The 21,248-nt window shown below is 33.5% G+C and overlaps 4 protein-coding genes across 4 annotated transcripts; 3 read left to right on the top strand and 1 right to left on the bottom strand.

Moving 5' to 3' along the window:
* The first annotated feature begins 4,172 nt into the window (after positions 1–4,172).
* On the top strand, positions 4,173–6,318 carry LOC104888494 (hypothetical protein). Its single transcript, XM_010673501.4, has 3 exons — positions 4,173–4,493; positions 5,791–5,937; positions 6,031–6,318. The coding sequence occupies exons 1-3, from the start codon at positions 4,266–4,268 to the stop codon at positions 6,172–6,174; spliced, it is 519 nt and encodes a 172-aa protein (XP_010671803.1). The 5' UTR covers positions 4,173–4,265; the 3' UTR covers positions 6,175–6,318.
* A 156-nt stretch (positions 6,319–6,474) lies between these two features.
* LOC104888481 (uncharacterized) lies at positions 6,475–10,477 on the top strand. Its single transcript, XM_010673476.4, has 3 exons — positions 6,475–8,149; positions 9,907–10,053; positions 10,160–10,477. Exons 1-3 carry the CDS (start codon positions 7,940–7,942, stop codon positions 10,301–10,303), a joined length of 501 nt encoding a protein of 166 aa, XP_010671778.1. The 5' UTR covers positions 6,475–7,939; the 3' UTR covers positions 10,304–10,477.
* Positions 10,429–14,880, bottom strand: LOC104888487 (cell division protein FtsY homolog, chloroplastic). The gene is made up of 12 exons (XM_010673489.4): positions 14,413–14,880; positions 14,217–14,321; positions 13,428–13,501; positions 13,262–13,320; positions 12,991–13,028; positions 12,583–12,703; positions 12,403–12,471; positions 12,233–12,315; positions 12,058–12,126; positions 11,856–11,918; positions 11,651–11,774; positions 10,429–10,830 (listed from the first exon to the last, which is right to left on the bottom strand). The coding sequence occupies exons 1-11, from the start codon at positions 14,725–14,727 to the stop codon at positions 11,661–11,663; spliced, it is 1,110 nt and encodes a 369-aa protein (XP_010671791.1). The 5' UTR covers positions 14,728–14,880; the 3' UTR covers positions 10,429–10,830; positions 11,651–11,660.
* A 5,045-nt stretch (positions 14,881–19,925) lies between these two features.
* LOC104888471 (BON1-associated protein 1) lies at positions 19,926–21,060 on the top strand. The gene has a single exon (XM_010673463.4). The coding sequence runs from the start codon at positions 20,077–20,079 to the stop codon at positions 20,686–20,688; it is 612 nt and encodes a 203-aa protein (XP_010671765.1). The 5' UTR covers positions 19,926–20,076; the 3' UTR covers positions 20,689–21,060.
* The last annotated feature ends 188 nt before the right edge of the window (positions 21,061–21,248 follow it).

The raw sequence follows: 21,248 nt of genomic DNA on the forward strand, positions 1-21,248 counted from the left end.
CACTAGACGCTCCACACGCTGAAGAAGAACATGATGCGGGGTAGTTTTATCGCTGAATACCTTTGCGTTTCGCTCGCCCCAAATACACCATGCTAAATAGGCCCCTTTAACTCGCAGGCTGTTGTCCAAACCACGCCAACTGACCAACAGATCCTTCATAGGAAGAGATGCATCGCTGCTGCACAAACCATGACAGCCACTGTCAGACCATAGGGGCGCCATTCTCGGGCAGTCGAAGATAGCATGACCTTGGGTTTCAATTTCACCGCAGCCCCATGGGCATAAATCGTCAACAGCCATATGACGATACTTAAGAAGACTGCGAACAGGGAGAGAGGAGGTGCAAAGGCGCCAAAGAAAATGTCTCACCTTAGGACTCACATCCAAACTCCAAATGTCCACCCATGCTTGATGAAAATTATCAAGGTTGCCTCCTTTACCAAGCATGTAACCCGTCTTCACCGAAAAGTTAGAATCTTTCGTGAAAGCCCAAGTAAGTTCATCTGCCACCGGGATAGAACTAAGAGGCGTTGCAAGAATGCACCTGATATCACGTGGGTTCAGAAAAGTTTCAAGGACATCAATCTTCCATTCCATAGAGTCAAAATCTATTAGTTCACTTACTAGTTCAAAGTTGCCGTTAGGTGTGCTAGTAAGAAAACGCCCCTCCTCGTCAAGAACCCAAGGATCATTCCACATATTAATATTAGAGCCGTTCCCGACCCTCCACAACACTCCTTCCTTTATAAGAGCCTTCGAACTCCAAATACTGCTCCAAGAGAAACTGCCAGAGTGACCCAAAGGGGCATTCAAGAAATCACTATTCGGAAAATATTTGGCCTTCATAACTCGACCAAAAAGAGAAGTCGGTTCGCGAATAAGCCTCCAAGCTTGACGTCCTAACAAAGCATCATTGAAAATTTTTAGGTCTTTAAAACCCATACCGCCCAAACACTTCAAGTTACACATTGAATCCCAACTCTTCCAGTGAACTTTCCTTCGTGAATCAGAACCACCCCACCAAAATTTTGCCATTGCCGACTGAAGCTTTTGAATGATCGAGACCGGGAACTTGTAGACTCCCATCAAATAAGTAGGAATAGCCTGGATAACAGATTTCAGCAAAATTTCCTTTCCAGCTCTAGATAAAAGTTTCTCCTTCCAACCTTGGAGTTTCTTCCAGACTCTATCAATCAGGGAATCAAAAATGGCTTTTTTTTATCTTCCAGAAACAGAGGGGATACCAAGGTACTTCTCATGTCTATCAACTAGCCGCATGTTCAATATTGAAACCAGCTCCTCTTTTTGTGCAATACTGACGCCTCTACTAAAAGATACTTCCGACTTTTCATAATTAATTTTCTGTCCGGATGCTAACTCGTACTAGTTGAGAAGATCAACAATAGTAGTGCATTCCTGTCGGGTAGCTCTAGTGAAAAGAAGGCTGTCATCTGCAAAAAAAAGATGCGAGATTTCTGGGCCGGAACGGCTGGCTTTAGCTCCATGAAGTTGCTTTCCCTACACTTTCCTCTGAATCATTTTTGAAAAGGCATCAGCAATCATAATGAAAAGATAAGGAGAGAGAGGATCACCCTGGCGAAGTCCACGGGCAGGAGTAACGGAGCCACAAACACCTCCATTAATAATGAAGGAATAAGAGACAGATGAAACACATTCCATAATCAGATTCACCCATCTCCCGTCAAATCCCATAGTCAATAGCAGTTTCCTGAGAAAACCCCACTCCACCCTATCGTAAGCCTTACTCATATCAAGCTTCATAGCTATAGTACCTTTACGACTCCGATTCCTGTATTTCATAGAATGAAACACCTCCATTGCAATGAGGGCATTGTCAGTAATAAGACGACCAGGAACAAAGGCACTCTGATTTTCAGAAATAATATCAGGGAGGAAAGTTTTCAGTCGCATCACAACAGCTTTAGACAACAGCTTGTAAATAACATTACAGAGGGCAATAGGGCGAAACTCAGCAGCTTTTGTAGGATGTTTAACTTTTGGGATCAAAGCAATGTTAGTGTTATTTACACAGCGAGGAGAAGAAATACCATGTAAAATATTACAGACAAAGCGTGTAACATCATCACCAACAATATGCCAAAAGCGCTGATAAAATATAGCATGCATACCATCCGGTCCAAGGGCTTTGCAGGGGTGCATTTGTTGGAGAGCTGCATAGATTTCATCCTTAGTGAAAGGCTGAAGGAGCCTCTGGTTGTGTTCAGCAGTAACAAGCCTCATAATACATATATAACTTTTACTTAATAATATAAAAAAGTAAATCATCATAATTTACACTTGAATAATGATCAAAGTTTGACCCACATAGAAGCATTATATTTGATAGACTAAGTACCCTCATAATACAAAAACTCTAAAACAAACATAATTCATTTGTAATTGAAAAACTAACTCTTGAAAAATAAATATTTGATAGACTAAGTCCACCTTGGTAGTTATAAACCTATAATTACTATTAGTATACAACTAAATACTTCTTTTGTTTCTTAATAGATGCATTATATCGACTTTTTATACTATTTAAATATCAATTTTGACCATATTCACTTACTATTTTGTAAAGATGAATGCCATTATATTAATTGTTGTTGGGTTAATCTCAATATATTTTATCGAAATATTTTTTTTTAATAATATAAACTGAGAATATTGATGGTCAAAGTTGTGCATTCATGAAAACTATATATTGTCCACATAATATACCCAATAACCCGCCCTCAAAAAAAACACCCGAATAGCAAACAAAGAGAATGAAAATTGAAATTTGTCTATACAAGGAAATTCAGATTATAACACCTACAATTATTGTAAATCTTACGTGGTATAACCAAATCTTTCTCAACTAACAAAAATATGTTAACATAAATTATAAAAATAGGCGGTCTTATTGTAACATAAAATAAGAAAAACTTAAACTTATATGACTACATTCTCCCAACAAGTTCATTTCATCTAACTCTAATAAGTCTATGACGTAGGACGGTTGGCAGATAAGTTCGATAAGGAAGCGCGACGAAAAGCCTGAAATGATTTGCGCTAATTGGGCCGACGGAGTCCGATTGCTTATTGTGATACCTTTTCGGAAGCGGAACGGCCCAACGAGTCAAACTCACGGCTATGTCGTGATGTATAGGCTTTTTAAGCCATCCGAGTTCGTTTAAGGCCCGAAATATGCATTTTAATTATTTCCGAATTTTATAATTTCCTTAATTACGTATTAGGGTTTTGTTTTACGTATTTAAACATTATTAGGTCAATGTTTGGAGGCAGTTTTTGACTTTTAATAATATCATAGAGTTTATACTCTTTTCTGGTGGATTCCGGAGTTTTACAGATTTATCGCTTGTAAATCTGTTTGTTCTTGATTCGAGATTAGCGCTTGCTTTTCTCCATAACTTCCGACTGCGTCAGTCTAACACAACACTATCGTTAGACATCTCACACCAACATAGTCGTCCCTTCTCTTTTCCTTCCTTTGTTTCTCTCAAATCTCGAACTACAACATATATTATTAAAAAAAATAACCCCGTAGTATCACATAATGTATTAAATTAATTATTAAATGGATTAAATTAGTCACTAAATGAATTAATAATAATGTGAGAAATGAATTAATTAAACTGGTATCTAAATAGTATATTGTGAAAGGTGCTCCAATCTCTTCTTAATATTAAACTTGGGTCGTTACTTAATTTTTGAATCAAAGATAGATCATCTCCTACAAAATTAACCGATATTTTAAAAGCTATATTTATTTTTCATTAATCTCCAAAAAAAAGCACCAATATTTTATCCGAAATTGTAAAAGAGTTGTATTGTCACATCACCTACCAAAAAATTGTCAAAATTATTGGGCAAACTTCCCCAATCCCCCCACAATCCACATAATATGGGAAATTACACAAACTTGCAAGAAAAATACTTCCTCCGTTTCTTTTTACTTGCTACACTTCTCATTTCACGGACTCCTAGGCAATTTTGGAGAAGAGAGAGGTAGAGAGTAAAAAGAAAAGGGACCCATGTGGGAGGAGAGAGATAGAGAGAGGTTATTGCCCAAAAAAGAAGTGTAGCAAGTAATGTGAAACTTCCCATAATGGAAAGGGTAGCGAGTAAAAAGAACGGAGGAAGTAGAAGATAAATAAATCAGTCATCCCTAATTCCCAAATCTCTTTCTATATCTCAAATTCTATCATAACAATTTCAATTTTGAATGGTAAGTAGCCATGGATGACTCGAAGAAGAAACAAGTGGAGCATCAACAAGAACGAGAAGAAGATGAAGCTACAGAATCAACACTGCAATTTTTCGAAGGCCTCGGCATCTCTCTAAACCTTCCAGAAATCTCCAATTCTCATGACTTTTTATCACAACTAGTAAGCAGTGATCTCAAAGTTGATCACATTTCTCGAGGTCATGTCACTTGCTCCTTCTCCGTCCAACCGCCTATTGCCGTAAGATATGCGCTCAACTATACTGTTTTACTCTTCTAATCGCATTATACTACCTCCGTTTCTAAATAATGGTTACACGGTAACTTTTGACGCTATTCACATACTATCGTTCGCGATTTAAGATAAGAGAAAATGTAATCATATGCGTAGGAGTTTGTTTGATTCATCTTGATATATGTAATTTTGGAAGATTAATTTTTATAATTTTTACAATTAAAAAATTAGAGATATTAGTTTCCAAAGTTTTACATTAGCAATGGACATGTTTGAAAGTGAAACGGTAACTATTATTATAGACGAGGGTAAGAAAAGTTAAATCAACTTTAATGGAATACTTAAAAGAATTCTGTTTGTTGTTTTGGTTTGTTATTTGATCATGTTTCTTTAATTTTCCATCTTGGCGATCGTGTGATCGTGTTCTTCAACTTGATATTAGATATTAGTAAGCTATGACTATGTTGTTCACGGATTAAAATGAAGTATTTAAGTGATGTCGGACAGGACACGACACGACACGACACCCGATTTTTGAGGTAAGTGAAGGTGTAGTAACATAGAGCTACTAAGACTTTGTTCTTTTTGGATTGAATTGAATTGAATTGAATGAACTGAACTTAATTTTGTGAACTGAATTGAAATGAATTAAAACTGTGAGAGGAAACTAACTGAACTGAAGTCCTGTTGTTTTGTTTCAACTGATTTATGTGGTTGCATTTTCTTTGCTCGATTCTAACTATATAAACTTATTGGTTTTGTAATTCAACTTATTAAAACATATTGTAACTGTGAATTGAACCTTAAAAAAAAATAAAAAAAAAGTAAGATGAACTATCTTGCACAAGTGGGGGAAAATAGGGGATTCCACTTTGCAAAAGGAATGAATTGAACCTTTGTTACAAGGGTGGAAGATGGCCTTCAACCAACTAGACCATCCTTGATTCTTAACTTTAAATTGAACTTGGGTACACATCATTAAACCTAAAATAAAGTTTATTGGAACTTAACGTATCCGAACTTATATATCATGAGTTTTACTTGCCAAACTTATTAATACAGTCAAGAGATAAGTGAAAATCCGATTAGCTAATCTGAACTTATATTTCTTAAATTCATGTCTGAGTAACTGAGTTGAGGTAGTGGTGGCTTTGTAATAAGCTGTGTTCTTGGTGCCTCATAGGGCAAAAATTATTCAATTTATAATCTAATTACATTTACATATTGTATGAATGCCGTTTAATATTATGATTAAAGAATAATCAACTAAATCTTCATAATTATGTCTGGATTTTTGTTTCAGAATTACTACAAGGGGTTACATGGAGGAGCAGTGGCGGCTATCACAGAAAGGCTAGCCACCGCGTGTACACGAACCATAGTATCAGAGGAGAAGCCGCTGTTTCTTGGAGAGATGAGCATCTCCTACCTTTCTGCCGTTCCAATGAATGTAAGTCATAAATATACTACTCGAAGCAAATTGGGAATTTATAACGCAGTTATGGATAAATAGTCTAATGTAAAAAAATTGAATGTGATGCAGACCAAGTTGATTGCTGATGGATCAGTGGTGAGGAGTGGAAGAAACTTAACGGTAGTATCAGTTGAAATCAGACTAAAAGAGACTAAGAAGCTGGTCTACACTGCTCAAGCTACTTTCTATCACTTCCCTACAGCTAAATTATGATTTAGATATTTGATTTCTACTCTGGAGATCAATTTGTTCTTCGTCGAAAGAAGAATGATGTTGTAAGATTTCAAACTCAAAAAGTTGCCGATTTCCATTAATGAATACTGCAATATTACATGGTGCAGTGTTGATACATTTCAAGATGAAGTTCTCCATATATATATATATATATATCCCTCGCACAAAGCAGCACATATTTATACAGCTTTTTGTTACAATTTCGGCCTAACCATATACATTGTGAAATTGAAGATTTTTCCTCTGGACTAGTATGAAGAATATCTCTTTGAATGATGCATGAAGGATACTTTGCTCCGGTTCTCGGCTGTCATTGGCAATGCTTCAACTCGATCAACTCAGTTATACGACGGTGATGTATCCCATCCTCTTCAGCTCTGTCACTTTGAAACTAGAGCAAGCAATATTTGTATTGTAATCTTGTTCAATGGCTAGAACCCTATTAAATTACGTGCAGAACCTGCACAAAACGAAGTAAGAAACCTAACAGATGTACCATGTTTTTTTGACAGTTAGATGTACCATGTTAGTGCAGCAATTTCCAAGTATTGAACAGAACATTCTCTAAAAAGTATTTCCACTTCTAGAGGGGGAAGGGGGATTACTGTTCATGATCAATATCAGATCAATGTGAGCCACCCGATAAAACCCTGCTATTGTTGAGTTTGGGGAGGTCCTAATATAAGCAAAATAGTGAGTAGTGCTATATACATCCTCTAGTTGCAACATTTGTCTTTACACGGTCTCCTACACATAACTCTGACCATAAGGGCTTTACAAAGGCTTCGCGTCAAACGGTTGAAGGGGGCTTACCAACGCCCTCAAACTTCACAGGAATGCCAAGCTATATCAAATTACACTGACGTAAGCTAATTAAACTCCCAAAATTATCCAAATCACCCACAAAATTTCATAGGAATGCCAAGCTAATCAAACTAATTTCACAGGATTGTCAAGATACACTGAACTATTAAGTATAAGCAAATTTCACAGGACTGCCAAGCTAATCAAACTCCCAAAATAATCCAAATCACCCACAAAATTCCCAAAATAATGTAAGCTAATTAGCTTTTAACATAATTTAATGTAAGTTAATTAGCTTTTATTAGTTTAAATAATAGGTTAATATGTCACTAATAAAATATGAACAAATCATCTATCTCATACTTTCTCTTTTTTTTATAGTTATTATATTTTTCTTAAATGGAAATGTCATAATAGATGCTACATACCATAAATCGATTCCTTTTCATCATAAAGATCTTAAAATACGATTGAAAAGTTGGTGGTTTTCCACCTTCTCCTTTAAAATATTTTTTCCTTAACAAATATTTTTTTATTCAAAAAGTGGTGATCCTCTACTTTTTTTTAAAAAAACCCACTTTTTCTATGTAGCATGTATAAAAAAACGGAAGAAGTATAAAAATAAACATTGGGAGAGAGAATATGGTGAGTTATACTAAAAGTGATGAGTTGATGAGAGTTTACAGGGATGTGACGGGTAAAAAGAAGAAAAGGAGATCGTGAGAATGACAAAAACTAAAAGACCAACCAACCCATTGCTCATGCCGTTAGGCGTTATCATATCAACTACTCCAAACTCGATGTTCGGGCCACATCTCGGCCATTAAGATACCAGGAAAGAAATGAATAAAATAAATCCAATCCCCCAATGTGTCATCTTTGTCTGTGATGATAACATTGGTCATTTGACTAATTGGTGAGTTGTGTGTACTTTGTAGCAATGTCCAGAAAACATGAACATAAAGATGAACAAGAGAAGTACACAAAATCAACACTGCAATTCTTGGAAGACCTTGGCAGATCTATCAAACCACCTGATATCTCCGATTCAGTTGACTTTTTGTCAGAACTCATAAGCAGTCTTTTAAAGGTTGATCACATTTCTAGAGGTCATGTCACTTGTTCATTCTCCGTCAAACCTTCTGTTGCCGTAAGCTTTGCTCGACTTTACTTTTCATATTTATTATATACTCATCAAGTTTTAATTTATTGTACCAATGATTTAGTTGTTCTTGGAGAAGATAATACTTCTTTTAATCTTTTAGATCAATTAATACAACGATTATATTTGCATGATAGGGGAAATTCAAAAGGTTTTGAGGAACTTTTTCTTAAGGTATTTGAATTGAAACCAAAAGAACTGTGATTTAAAAAGACAATCTATTGGCTATTTCCCATTTTGAAGATAATTTTGCATGTCTAGGAAATTTTTACTCTCATACTTGTACTTTATCCGTTTCGTTTTAATTGCAATAAACTAATATTTTATATCTTACCAACAATACTCCTTTATTGCATTGTTAAGTCAATAATTTTTATGCTTATATTTTCCTTCCTAATACTGGTTGATCTTCAATATTTAGACTAATTTTTTTTTTTACAAAATAGTTTAAATATGAAAAACCGAAAGATTTATACTTTCTCTAAAACAAAAAATGTTATATTTTGACTTTCACAATTACTGATGCAGTACTTTTTTTTTTTACCATTAATAATTTTTATTTTGTATTAGTAAAAATTATAAAAAGTTAATATTATAAAAGTATGCATGGAGACAAATTTAACAACACATTATATAGTAACAATTGATTTTATCTAAAGCTAAAAAAGGCATGGTCAAACGTAGGAGGTGAATAGTGCAATTTTCAAAGTTTAACATATATTTTGTTGCAATGAAGTATATGAAAATATATTTCTCTCTCCGTCCCAAAATATAGTTCACGATTCTATTTTGTCACAGGAATTAGGGTAAGTAGAAACTAAGAGGGATAATAAAGATTTTTTGTTTATTTAAATAAATATTGTATGGAAAAAGATGATTTTAGGATAGAAAATGGAGAATAATTGGTGAAAGAGCATTATTGAAACACTTGGATTGAATAAACAAATCAAAAAATAAAATTCAAGAAACAAATAAATGATACGGACACCGTTTTTCTAGACATATTACGAAAAAAATGTGGAACTAAATATAGAAACGAGATTTATATTTTAGGACACTCAAAATGGAAAAATGAGAACTATATTTTGGGACGGAGGGAGTATCACTTGTGACCAAAATATATTTTCAAAATTATAGTTTTTTTTTTAAATTCATATTTAAAGTAATTAATTATTGAATGTGGGTTCGAGACGGGTCACGGGGACAAAAAAAAAGCGAAAGAGGGAGATTTGCAAATTGAGCAAATGGGCAGTTCTTTTTCTCAGAAATAAGTGAAAATGTTGAATAGGTGAATTAAGTTGTCAAGCAAAACTACAGGATAAGTTTTACAAGGATAAAATTCATGTTCGGGTTAGACTTGGAAGTTTTGTTACTACACTTGTTAGTGATTTTGGTCCATGTCCAAAGAAAGGAAAAAATTGTTTTTGATGCATTAAAGATTCATAGGACAGAGTCGTTTGATTTATATTCATATGAATAACAGTTTATATTATATTACGTCTGTATCTATTTATTCTTCTTATACGAAATATAGGAAGAAATCAAAATCTTTTTTTACTTTTGGAGTTCCTCTCTTACTTTTTGGTACTTCTTTCTTTCTTAATTTTTATTATCCTAATAAGGTAATAATTTCTTTAAGAAAAACATTCTAAACATCTCAATAGGAACAGCAGGAACAAGATAAAATAGGAACCAGAGTAACTAATTAACTAAATTTTCATAATTACGTTTAGTTTTTTGTTTAGAATGCCTACGGGGGACTGCATGGAGGAGCAGTGGCAGCTATCGCCAAAAGACTAGCCACAGCGTCTGCACGAACCATAGTAGCAGAGGTGAAGCCGCTGTTTCTCGGTGAGATGAGCATCTCCTACCTTTCTGCTGCTCCAATAAATGTAAGTCATAAATATACTACTCAAAGCAAATTTCAAATGAAAATTGGAAAATTATATGGCAGTTATGAAGAAATCATCTAAGTTGAAAATATTTATTGTAATGCAGACCAAGTTGATTGCTCATGGAACAGTACTGAGGAGTGGGAGAAACTTAACAGTAGTATCAATTGAAATCAGGCTACAAGAGACTAAGAAGCTGCTCTACACAGCTCAAGTTACTTTTTTTCACTTGCCTGCAGCAAAATTATGATTAGATAATCCATTTCTTCTTTGGAGTTCCACTAATTTATTGAAGTATAAAATATATATATATAGAGAGGAGACCTTGTAACTTTTAAGCTCCAAACTTGCCAAAATACTCTCCATAGATGAATATTGCAAAATTATATGTTATGTTGATGCAATTCAAGTTGGAATTCCTCTACATATTATCCCTATTACGACGCAGCACGTATTGATTAGATGACATGCATCTTGTACACTTTTGTCCTAACCATATACATCAGGAAAGTGAAGATTTTGCCTGTAATAGAAATTAGGAAGACGGACTAGCTGACATATTTCTTGTTATGATGATGCAGCCGAAGAGTACACCAAGGTCCTCTGATTTAGGACTTTCATTGGTGCGGTTCAATCAGACTAACTCAATTCTAGAACAGTGATCAATACGTGCATATTATCCCTTCCTCTTCAGCTCCTTCACTTCGAATCTAGCTAGCAACATTTGTATTACAATCTTGTTCAATGGCTAGAACCTCGTAACATTACGTACAAAACCTGAGGAAAACAAAGTAGAAATATAACAGATGTACCAAGTCAATACGACACTTTCAAAGTACACATTCAACAAAAAGTTGAGGTGCAGCTCAGTTTAGAGCTACCTCATCTCCCAGCTTAGATTATGGGATCAAACTTGTTGGGGATGGGTGACTTAGGGTAGGTTGTATCATGAGAGCGGGCATTAATAAAATTATCTTATCATTTGTTTAAAAAACCAAACAATACACATTCAACAAAACATTCCCATTCTTTAGGAATTCTTTCAAAAAAAAACATTCTTTAGGAATTATTTCCAATTTTAGAAGGGGGAGGGGGTGGTCCTCGAACAGATAGCAAACCACCTGATGAAATCCTGCTTAGGATTTGGAAAGGTCCTGATATATGCAAAGGTACTGTTAATATTTTATTTTCACAAAAGTTACGACATTTGTTCTTTACGGCTTTACACTCTCCAACGCAAAATTTTGACCATTAATATCTTTAAAATGTACAAGTAAAAGCTATAGAGAGTGGGTGCTTAGAAAGTACACATTGAGACAAATCCAACATGATAATAATATTATGTACAGATATTGATGGCAACTATCATGTTAACTCAAGTTTGGCTCACCAAAAAATAAATAGTGCAACCATTATGAAATGGAGGAAGTACTTAACTATATTAGGTTTTAAGTAAGTTGTTTCTCTGAAACTCACAACTTTTATCCAAGTAAGAGAGGAAAATACATTTAGGATAATTGGACTGGTGATCGTGTTTTAATTGCTTCAAACACATGGGTACTTTAACCAGAAATAGGGTCGTCAAAACAGCTCTTACCAATTACAAATCATGAGAATATGGCCTCAACGAAGGCTTCGGCATCAAAAGGTTGAAGGTCTTCCACGCCCTCACCAACACCCACAAATTTTACTGGAATGCCAAGCTCATCAACCACACTGACCTGCATACCATATTAACAGTCCAGTTAATAAGCAAAAGGATTAACTAGTCAGATATGAGAAACATTTGGACTGAGTTTTACCACACAACCACCCCTTGCAGAACCATCAAGTTTTGTCAAGATTAGTCCAGTAACTCCAACAACCTGCCAGCGAAGAGACCTAAGTAATCAGATAGTGGCATTTTAAGTCCTCACTGAAGGCAGAGATTCGTCATCAGCAGAGATAGATCATTAAGGAGCTTGTAGTATAAAGATTGAAGAAAGGTTAGGGATAAGCATCTACATCGTTGAACTCCCTGGCCTGAGGAAGCATATTTAAACCAGTTGTTCCATCCAAAACAAGCAGAATCTCCTGCACAGTAGCAACAGAATTCCAATTATCACATTTGGTATCCAACAATGAACCAATCAATTAGATAGTAACTCTAATAGAATATGGAAAGTTAGCAGCTTCTTACATTTGGAGCACCAGAAACAACTTTACTCACAGCTTTTTTACAAGCTACCAACTCCTCCATGAGGCTGTAGTTAGTATGAAGACCTGAGGACACAAAAGGCGCCTATAATTGAGCCAGTAAATAACAGGGTGGATGAAAAACAGAAGTTTGCAGAGATACTGAATGCTTACGGCCAGATGTGTCACATAGGACAATATCAAATCCTTCTTGCTTCCCTCTTTTGACGGCCTGCGAAAGAACTATTCAGAAAGCACGTCCTTAAGGCCAATTTGTACTGTCATCTGTCAGCAGCACATAGGCCCAGACAGGAACTCCCATTTTTATGCTTTAACATTTTTATTAATCCCTACCTGACGAAGCTTTTTCCTTCTCTTTCTGTGCCACAACAATTTCACAGCCTGTTCGCTCAGCCCATATCTCAAGCTGATCACTCGCAGCAGCTCGAAATGTATCACCTGCTGCCAATAGTATCTGAAACAAAATATAACATGAGGCCATGCACATTTAAATATGATAGGATCCTTCCATATAGAATATAGATAGTTATTGTTCCTTTTACAATAGTAAGTTAGTAACCGTTTCCTGTCATGTTCTGTTCTGTAAAAATAATACAACGGATTCCATAAGCTGCAGGTCCTTTTTAAAAGAGAAAAGATGGCTCATACAATATACAGCTCATTGACCCAAAAGAAATATAGACAAATGAAACAAATTAGCTTTTAAGAACTAAAGAAAAGCTTAAGGAAAGGACTTCAAACCTTGGATCCTTCTTTCGTCAATCTATTTGCCAGCTTGCCTGCAAAAAAGTCAGGATGTAAGATAGTAGCTATGGTTGTCAATAAATACAAAAAGAGCCATGATCACATTTCAAGGACATTCCATGGTCTCAAGCATCTTTTCTTCCTCCAGAACAAGTATTTATACCTTTTTTTACCATCATCAAATACAAAAGTATATATGTCCCTGCATGTAATAAGTAAATAGAATTTCTAGACAAATATTCAGGAGAGACAAATTTATATAACTTACCAAGAGAAGTTGTTTTTCCACCTCCATTAACACCAACAATCATGACTACAGCGGGTTTCCTACAAGAATATAGAACAACAGCCAACTCTATGTTGGATTAAAACTCACTTTGAACAATTGAAAGAATATAGAAGGGGCAAAAATAAGTTGAACTGTTTTGACCGACCTGAATCCCAGCTGAAGTTGTGTCTTACTTCCTTTCTTTGTTAGAAACTCGAGAACGCACTTCTTCAGGGAATCCTACAGAGATTTTTTAAATAAAAAAAAAACAACTGCATTTCAGTATCAGTTGTCACCATAGCAAATAAAAACACAATTGAAGCCATTTCTACAATAACTCATAAAGCAACCATCAAACTCTTTCCATACATGCACATGCACTTAATCAAGTGGATGCAGTCTGTAAGGTTATGACTTCTAATCCAAATCTGAAGTGTTGATAAGCACTAACAACCAGCAAGAGACTACTTAAAGAAAGTACGGAGGCCGAGCATTCAAGTGAAATGCAAAACTACTCTCTGCATCCAGACATAAACTAATTAAGGTCATGACGGTGCTGTTTGGTTCATCATGTAGCTGACGTTCTTTCATTTACCATATCTTTCACTATTAAGTATTCACTTCACATATCACATTACATTCATTGATTGATAGTTTTTCGTCTCATCTTACAATTTTCAACTTTCTAGAAAACTAATCTACCAGACATTTCCATGCTAATCAGCCACAGCCATCTGTAATCATAATTCACATTTATGTAGCAGTACTCATCATTCATATCCAAAATCAACAAATTCTCAGACAGTTTGGCAAAAAAACAAAAATCACATACTAATTACTCCTTAATACTATACGATTACTAAAGAAAATTCTCATTTGATTAGGAAATGCAGTAGCAATTGCAATTTGCAAGTTTGCAACAATATCATATTAACAAATAAAAATAAAATCATACCTTAATTTCAGGTCCAGATTTAAGCTTACCAGCCAAAATATCTTCTCGCAAAGAATCCACAATCTTCATAGTGATTTTCGGTCCAAAATCAGACACAAGCAAAGCCTAAAAACCACAACAAAACCTCCAAATTTCACCTCAATAAAACCGCAAAATTAATCATTCAAAAAACAAGAGAGAGAAAGTTTAAAAAAACCTCTTCAAGTTCGTCGAGCACGCGATCAGTATCAGCAAGATTCCAGTACAAGAGAAGTTCATCAATGACGGCAAGATTATCGCGAGTTTTCGAGAATCCAGAAAATATCTTCTCGACATCACTTTTCGCTTTCTCTTTAATTAGGCGTCCCAATTTTGTGAAGAATCCGCTTTGCTGACCTCCGGTAGCCCTGCATTTGGACCTGGTTGAATATGGCCGAAGTGTTGTAGGAAGAGCTATGAATTGGCGGTTATGGAGTTTGGAGAGAGAATTTGAGAGGAGAGAGAGTGAGGAAGATGAAGAAGCAGCCGCCATTTTTACAGAGGGTTTGTTGGTGGATCAATGTTTAGAATTCTTGTTTTTCTGTCATCGACGTCAATTAGAATGAAGAGGACATACTTCACTGGAGAGTTGAGACTTGAGAGTGGTATGGAGATTGTAAGGATAACGTGAGACGCCGCCGTTTGATATGCAATGAAAATTTACCAAATTTGACTGTAAATTTATACCCCTTTGTTCCTAAATAGACATTTCTTTTGAGCACAAGTATTAAAAAGAAATCATATGTATTATCTTAGTTGTATTATTAAATCATAATTAATATAGAAATTGGTACATTTTCTATGAATGGTTTGAGAGAGAACGTAGACCATATGGAAAATGTGAGATATTATAAAGATTGAAAGCAAAATAATACTTTAATTTATGGATACATACCAAATAAGGAAATGAAAAATCTATTTGAGACAAACTTAATTGGAAAAATAAACGTTCTATTTAGGGACGAAGGAAGTATTTAGCTCCTCTTTTTAGTTGCAATAATTTTCATTTTTGGCCTCAATTTATAGATAAAAACAAAATTATAGTTGTAATTGTAATTTCTTTTAAAAAATATATATAAGTTGATTTTTTTTATTTACTTCAAAACAAAACAAAAATCTTGTACAAATTAAAAAAACAACAACAATAAAGCAATATCGATACACATGATCAGAGAATATTTATAGCACACCTGGGTGTACCATGCTCATGGTTCACCCAAGACTATTTTCTCCAAATGAGCAAATGAGCAAAATAAACAAATGAGCAAACATTTCTACTCATTTAAGAAAATGATCAAACACTTTTATTACAAAATGAGTAAAATGAGCAAATGAGCAAAATGCCCATATGAGCAAATTTGGTGTGAAATGAACACCTAACGTTCTAATTTATTACAAAAATACCCTTGGGTGTACCATGCTCATGGTACACCCGGGTGTACCATGAGTGAACTTATGACATCACGCCATTCGTTGCTATGCATGCTATCCAAAGTCTAGTTAATCTCAACTCCAAGAGCCAATTACTCCAATAGGCAATAATAAAACCAAGTAAAGCTAGCTTTACTTTTTGCTAGACCAACAAAAGCCCATTGGTCTTGCTCTTAGAGGTCGTTTGGTTGAATTCAAGGGAAGTATAGCTTCCCTTGAATTTGCATTGCCCATGAAATTTCATTTCCTAGGAAATACATTTTTTTGTTTGGTTGAACATGGGAAATTCTATTTCCCATGAGAATTTCCACTTACCTAGGGGGGCCTATATAAGTTATTTCCTCTATTTTGTAGGAAATAGAACTTCCTAGAAAGTTCTATTTCCCGTGTATTTGAAGGTTAACCAAACAAACTCTTAAAGTCTTACTCCCCCCGTCCCATAATATAATGCTCACTTCTCATTTTTCACAAGAATTAAGGAAAATGGAAGGAGTTTCAGGATTTCACAAAAAAAAAAATTAAGTAAATGTTTATTGGGTATTTTTGTCTTGGAACTAGTTTTTTTCTTCTTTTTAATTTCGTTTAAAATAAAATGAAAGAGCAATAAATATTCCTTGGAATGGTGTAAAACAATAAATAGCGGCACATATTTTAAAAGAAAGTAGGGGTATTTTGGAAAGTTTTATGTAGAAATGAAGGATAATTTAGTCCAAATAAATTGATAAAAAATAGATAGGCACAACATTTTGGGACACCCAAAGAGGAATGCAAGCACTATATTATGGGACAGAGGGAGTAATACTTAGGGTGCATTCTATTCATAGGAATGACCCTAAGCTTATCTGAACTGAACTTATTTGACCTGAATTGAATTTATTGGGCCTGAACTGAACATATTAGACCTGATCCAACTTATTGAACCTGGTTGAACCTTATTGAAACTTATTGAACCTGATTGAAACTTATTGACATGATTGAAACTTATTAGACCTTATTGAAACTTATTAGACCTTATTGGACCTGATTAAAGCTTATTAGACCTTATTGGACTTAATTGGAACTTATTTGACCTTATTAGACAAAAATATTGACGAGTTATAACATAAATATTATCCCTACCGTAAATAGTACCCCTCAAAATTTATTATAAAATAATAATTATTAAAATTTTCCCTTTTAAAAAATAATAATTATTAATTATATCTCATGAATTATGATGATCAATTTAACAAAAAAAGTTATTTATATACTTGCCTATACACAACTTTCACCATTAATATATCTAATAGTCTTGTTAATATATAGTAATATGAATAATAAAACAATAGACAATAATACAAATATAATACTATACATTTTGGTGACAATTATACAAACATTTAATGAACTAACAGTCAATAATACAAGCATAATACGATATAATCATTGCGGTACTTTAATTAAAATTCTCATAATAACATAATCAGCTAATAGTGATATGAACAGAACTTATTGGACATGAAACTTAATTTATTAAGGTGAAGAGAACGCACCCTTTGTAGTCCTAAGTTACTAAATCGTAAATTCGTAACACGCCAAATACCTTTTTTTTTTTTTATAATTAACACGCCAAATACTTCATGGTATATTGGTATTGCTCGAATCCAAAAATTAGTTTTGCTCCAAATGATTTTATCCAACATTTCTCAGTACATTAGGGAAGAATTAAATAACGTTATGTCTCAACTCTCAATGTCTCTTTCAACTCAGATCAAATTAAATTAGTTTTCGGAAAACATTAGCGCTACATGAAAATTTACAAAGTCTTTAGTCTTTACTTGCCCTGCCTCGACGCCCTGGTTATTCAATCAACTCTTTGGAACAGTACACCCCAAAATCCAAATGTTTCCGCATACCGTGCAAAAGGTGGTAATCTTGACCAATAGAATACGGAATGTTTTTCCCTACAGCAAGAACACAAAGGTTTACCTTTTAAACTTTGGTAGAAGTTTCAAATACGTATTTTTGAAAGTTTCAAATTACAATGAGTTACATATTGTCAATTTGTCATAGTATTAGACCCGTCTAATGTAAGAAAATTTCTAGAAAATGCATATTATATAAACAAAACGTCTTCAGTGGATCGGCCTCATAATAATTTATTGTGCACCAAAAACGCATAAACTATATGATATAGTCAGTTTTCATTTAATATAGTCAGTTTTGTATGGTTTTTTTTTTGGCAGCTAGTTTTGTATGATATAATCACCTTTTGTATAATAACTTTTTTGTATGGTATAGTAATTTTTATATGATACAATTGATTTTTTTTCTAATGTAATCATTAAGAACTTATTGTGATCACGATTCATTAGTTTTTTATTATAAATATTAGCCACTTCAACTAATATTGTAGAATTAATGTTTAAAGAACATTTGTTGATTCCTTTCTTTGTTGTAAACGTATATGTAAAAGGTTTCATGCTGAAGAAAATCAGAGAATATAATCTCCTTATAAACTTGAAGAACTACTTCTAAGTTCCTACCAAAGCCAATTGATCTTATTCCACTGTAGAATAAAAAAGGTCATTAGCAGATTACCAGTTATGATATGTCTTGGTTCGTAATTCGGTTAAGTTTAGGTCTAATATCAATTAGCTTATTATGATAAAAAAGAAAATCTATAGTACTCTACTCACTACAATTCTTAGATCAAGTCATTTAACTTTTTTATGACAATTATGAATTGCAAATAACTCATATTAAAATTACAAAATACTTCATACATTCATAAATAGTTACACAATTTGCATATTGTTTATTTTTCACATCTTACATTTAAAAAAAGAAAGTAATCATCAAGGAAATGTGTTTATTGAGAGAGAAACGAAATCAGATTGGAATACAATCTTGCAGAATGAAAAGTTTATTATGACAAGGCTTATTATGAGCTATATATAATGGTAGCTCAACTAATTAGCATAACAAACTAATCTGACTCAACATGCTTTTGTAATAAATACAATATAACTTATAGATTGTCTTTAGTAAAAAAAAAAACGTACTCCTTCCATTTTAAATTATAAGTCATGTAAGCCACTTTTTTACGCATATTAAGAATTGAGTTAGATTTGCATATGTAATAAAAATGGAAAATGATATACATAGCCCTTAGGGCTACATATAAGAAGCTAAAAATGAAAATAAAAATTTACATTAAATATTGTATTGATAATAGAAAATAACCTATAATCTTATCTTGATGTATAAACTTGCAGTTAATTTTACATTGGTAATGTAAAATACCTTATATTTTGAAACAAATTTTTCTGACTAAAATGTCTTATAATTTGAAACAGAAGAATAACTGTAAAAAATTTCGTTACATTCGCCTCAACTATAAAATAAAAAAAGTTTACCTTGTATACTTTCCACCACATCCACCTGTTGGTAAATTTCCATTACACGGATTAACATGTAGTCATGTACAATTCATATTTATTGGTGGTAAATTTCCATTACACGGACTAACATGTACAATTCATATAATCATATTTATTGTAAATTTCATAGTCAAGCCAAACAAGTTTTTCCTAAAGCATGTTTTTGAGTTTTGACACTCATTCTCGTTTTACTAGAAGTTTCCCCTCCAAGAAATTTTTGCTCAACAACCAAGAGCGTAGACGAGTAACGAACTAACGACTACTCTAATCTACCTTCCTCAACTAAAATTACCTAATCAAAAAATTGATTTTAGCGTGACTAGTATGGATATTAAACTAGTCAACCCAGATGGTCCAAAATTTCCATTAAGCCCACCATAATGAATTTCCAAATTTCCAAATTTCCAAATTTGAGGTTACGTTACACTTTCTTCCTCCCTTCATTACACCTTCTTTTAGGCTAGGGCCCCACTAATATGAAACATAAAAATAAGATTTTAATACTTCATACGCGTTTCATAATATAGTGCTTGTTTCTTTTTTATACAGTTTTTTATATAAACACTTGACGTTTAATATCTTCAATTTTTTATTAATAATATTTTCAATAATTTATTAATAAAAAAATATTAAAAGTTGATTTATAAATTTACACATTGAGAAGAATCTAACAAAATCCCGCATGAATACGTTTTTTTATATATACAAATGAAAATATGTAGTCAAAGATTTTAAAGTTTGACATGAAAAAACAAGCACTATATTATGTGACGAAAGGAGTTGTATATTACTCACCCCAAATATAGTATATTTGCTTTGGAAAGGAAAAATGTGCAATTGTCTTCATTTTAAATGAGAAACAACATCCCTCCTTCTCTATTCTTTCTATCTACTTTCCACTCTCCAGTATATATATACCTATGCACATATGACATATTTTCCAAACATCATCACAAAGTTGCATTTCTTAACCAATTTGTTCTTATCAAATGAATCCTACTATTTCCTCTTCATATTCTTTAGAAATCACCCTTAAATCAGCAGAAGAATTAATCATAGGAAATCATAAACCCATTAAAAAGAATGTTTTTGTTTCGATTTCTACAGATAATCAAGTTTGTATGAACAAATTACAAACCAAATTATCTGATGAGGCTAACAATGGCAAACCTACATGGAATGAGAAGCTGTTAATGACCACTTCCAAAAATGCGAATTTTGTTCATTTGGAGGTTTATTACAAGAAGAGATCAAGTGAGAAGTTTATTGGTATAGCTAAAGTTCCAACTTCAGATTTTATTGGTAAAAACATGCCTTTAAACTACTTACATTGCTTAAGTTATAGATTAAGAGATCAAAATGGTGCACCAAATGGGATAATTAATTTTAGTGTGATTGTAAAAAGTAAATTAGATTGTCATAGTGATGAAAGTTATAATTACAGAGAAGAAGTTGATATACAAGGATTTAATAATAGAGGGAATTATTATGGGCCAAAACCATGGGTTGGAACATCGTCGTTGTTAGGTGGTGGCAGAAGGAAATCTAGTGCTGCTGTTGTTGGTGTTCCTGCAGCGTGGTACAATTCATGTCATGCATGATGTGCAGCAAATCAAACAAATTATAATCGAGTGGTCTTGGCATAGTGGTTACTCACTTTTTCTCTTAACCAATTGTTCGGGGGTTCAATCTTCAACCTTTGAGAATGGAAAGAGATTTTTGGTCAGCCTTTTACCCTTAAGTGGAGCACCCGGGGTGAGGGGATTAGTCACTGCTATCGACGGTGTTGTGTATACCTTGGTTGTTCACAAAAAAATCAAAAAATTACTATAAAAGTACATTAATATTATTAGTACAACAGTAATCATTCTTTATATCATTGTTATTGTGTTATGGCGAAGGCCAAGGGCACGCAATAGAAAATCTATCTTTATTGGAACCAAATTGATTATATATATATGGATTCTTTCACACCCTTATGTTTTTGTATATGAATCTTATTGAATCATACTTCCCGTTTTCTTGTCAATACATAATTTCAACCACTAATATCTTTAATTATATTAAAAATTATAAAATGTATATATTCGAAAAATATACATTGAAACAAATCTAATAAGATTCCAAATAAATATGTTTCTCCTTAATTAAAATCACCAAA

Source organism: Beta vulgaris, chromosome 1 (genome assembly GCF_026745355.1).
Source record: "Beta vulgaris subsp. vulgaris cultivar EL10 chromosome 1, EL10.2, whole genome shotgun sequence".
In the NCBI taxonomy this organism is placed as follows: Eukaryota; Viridiplantae; Streptophyta; class Magnoliopsida; order Caryophyllales; family Amaranthaceae; genus Beta; species Beta vulgaris.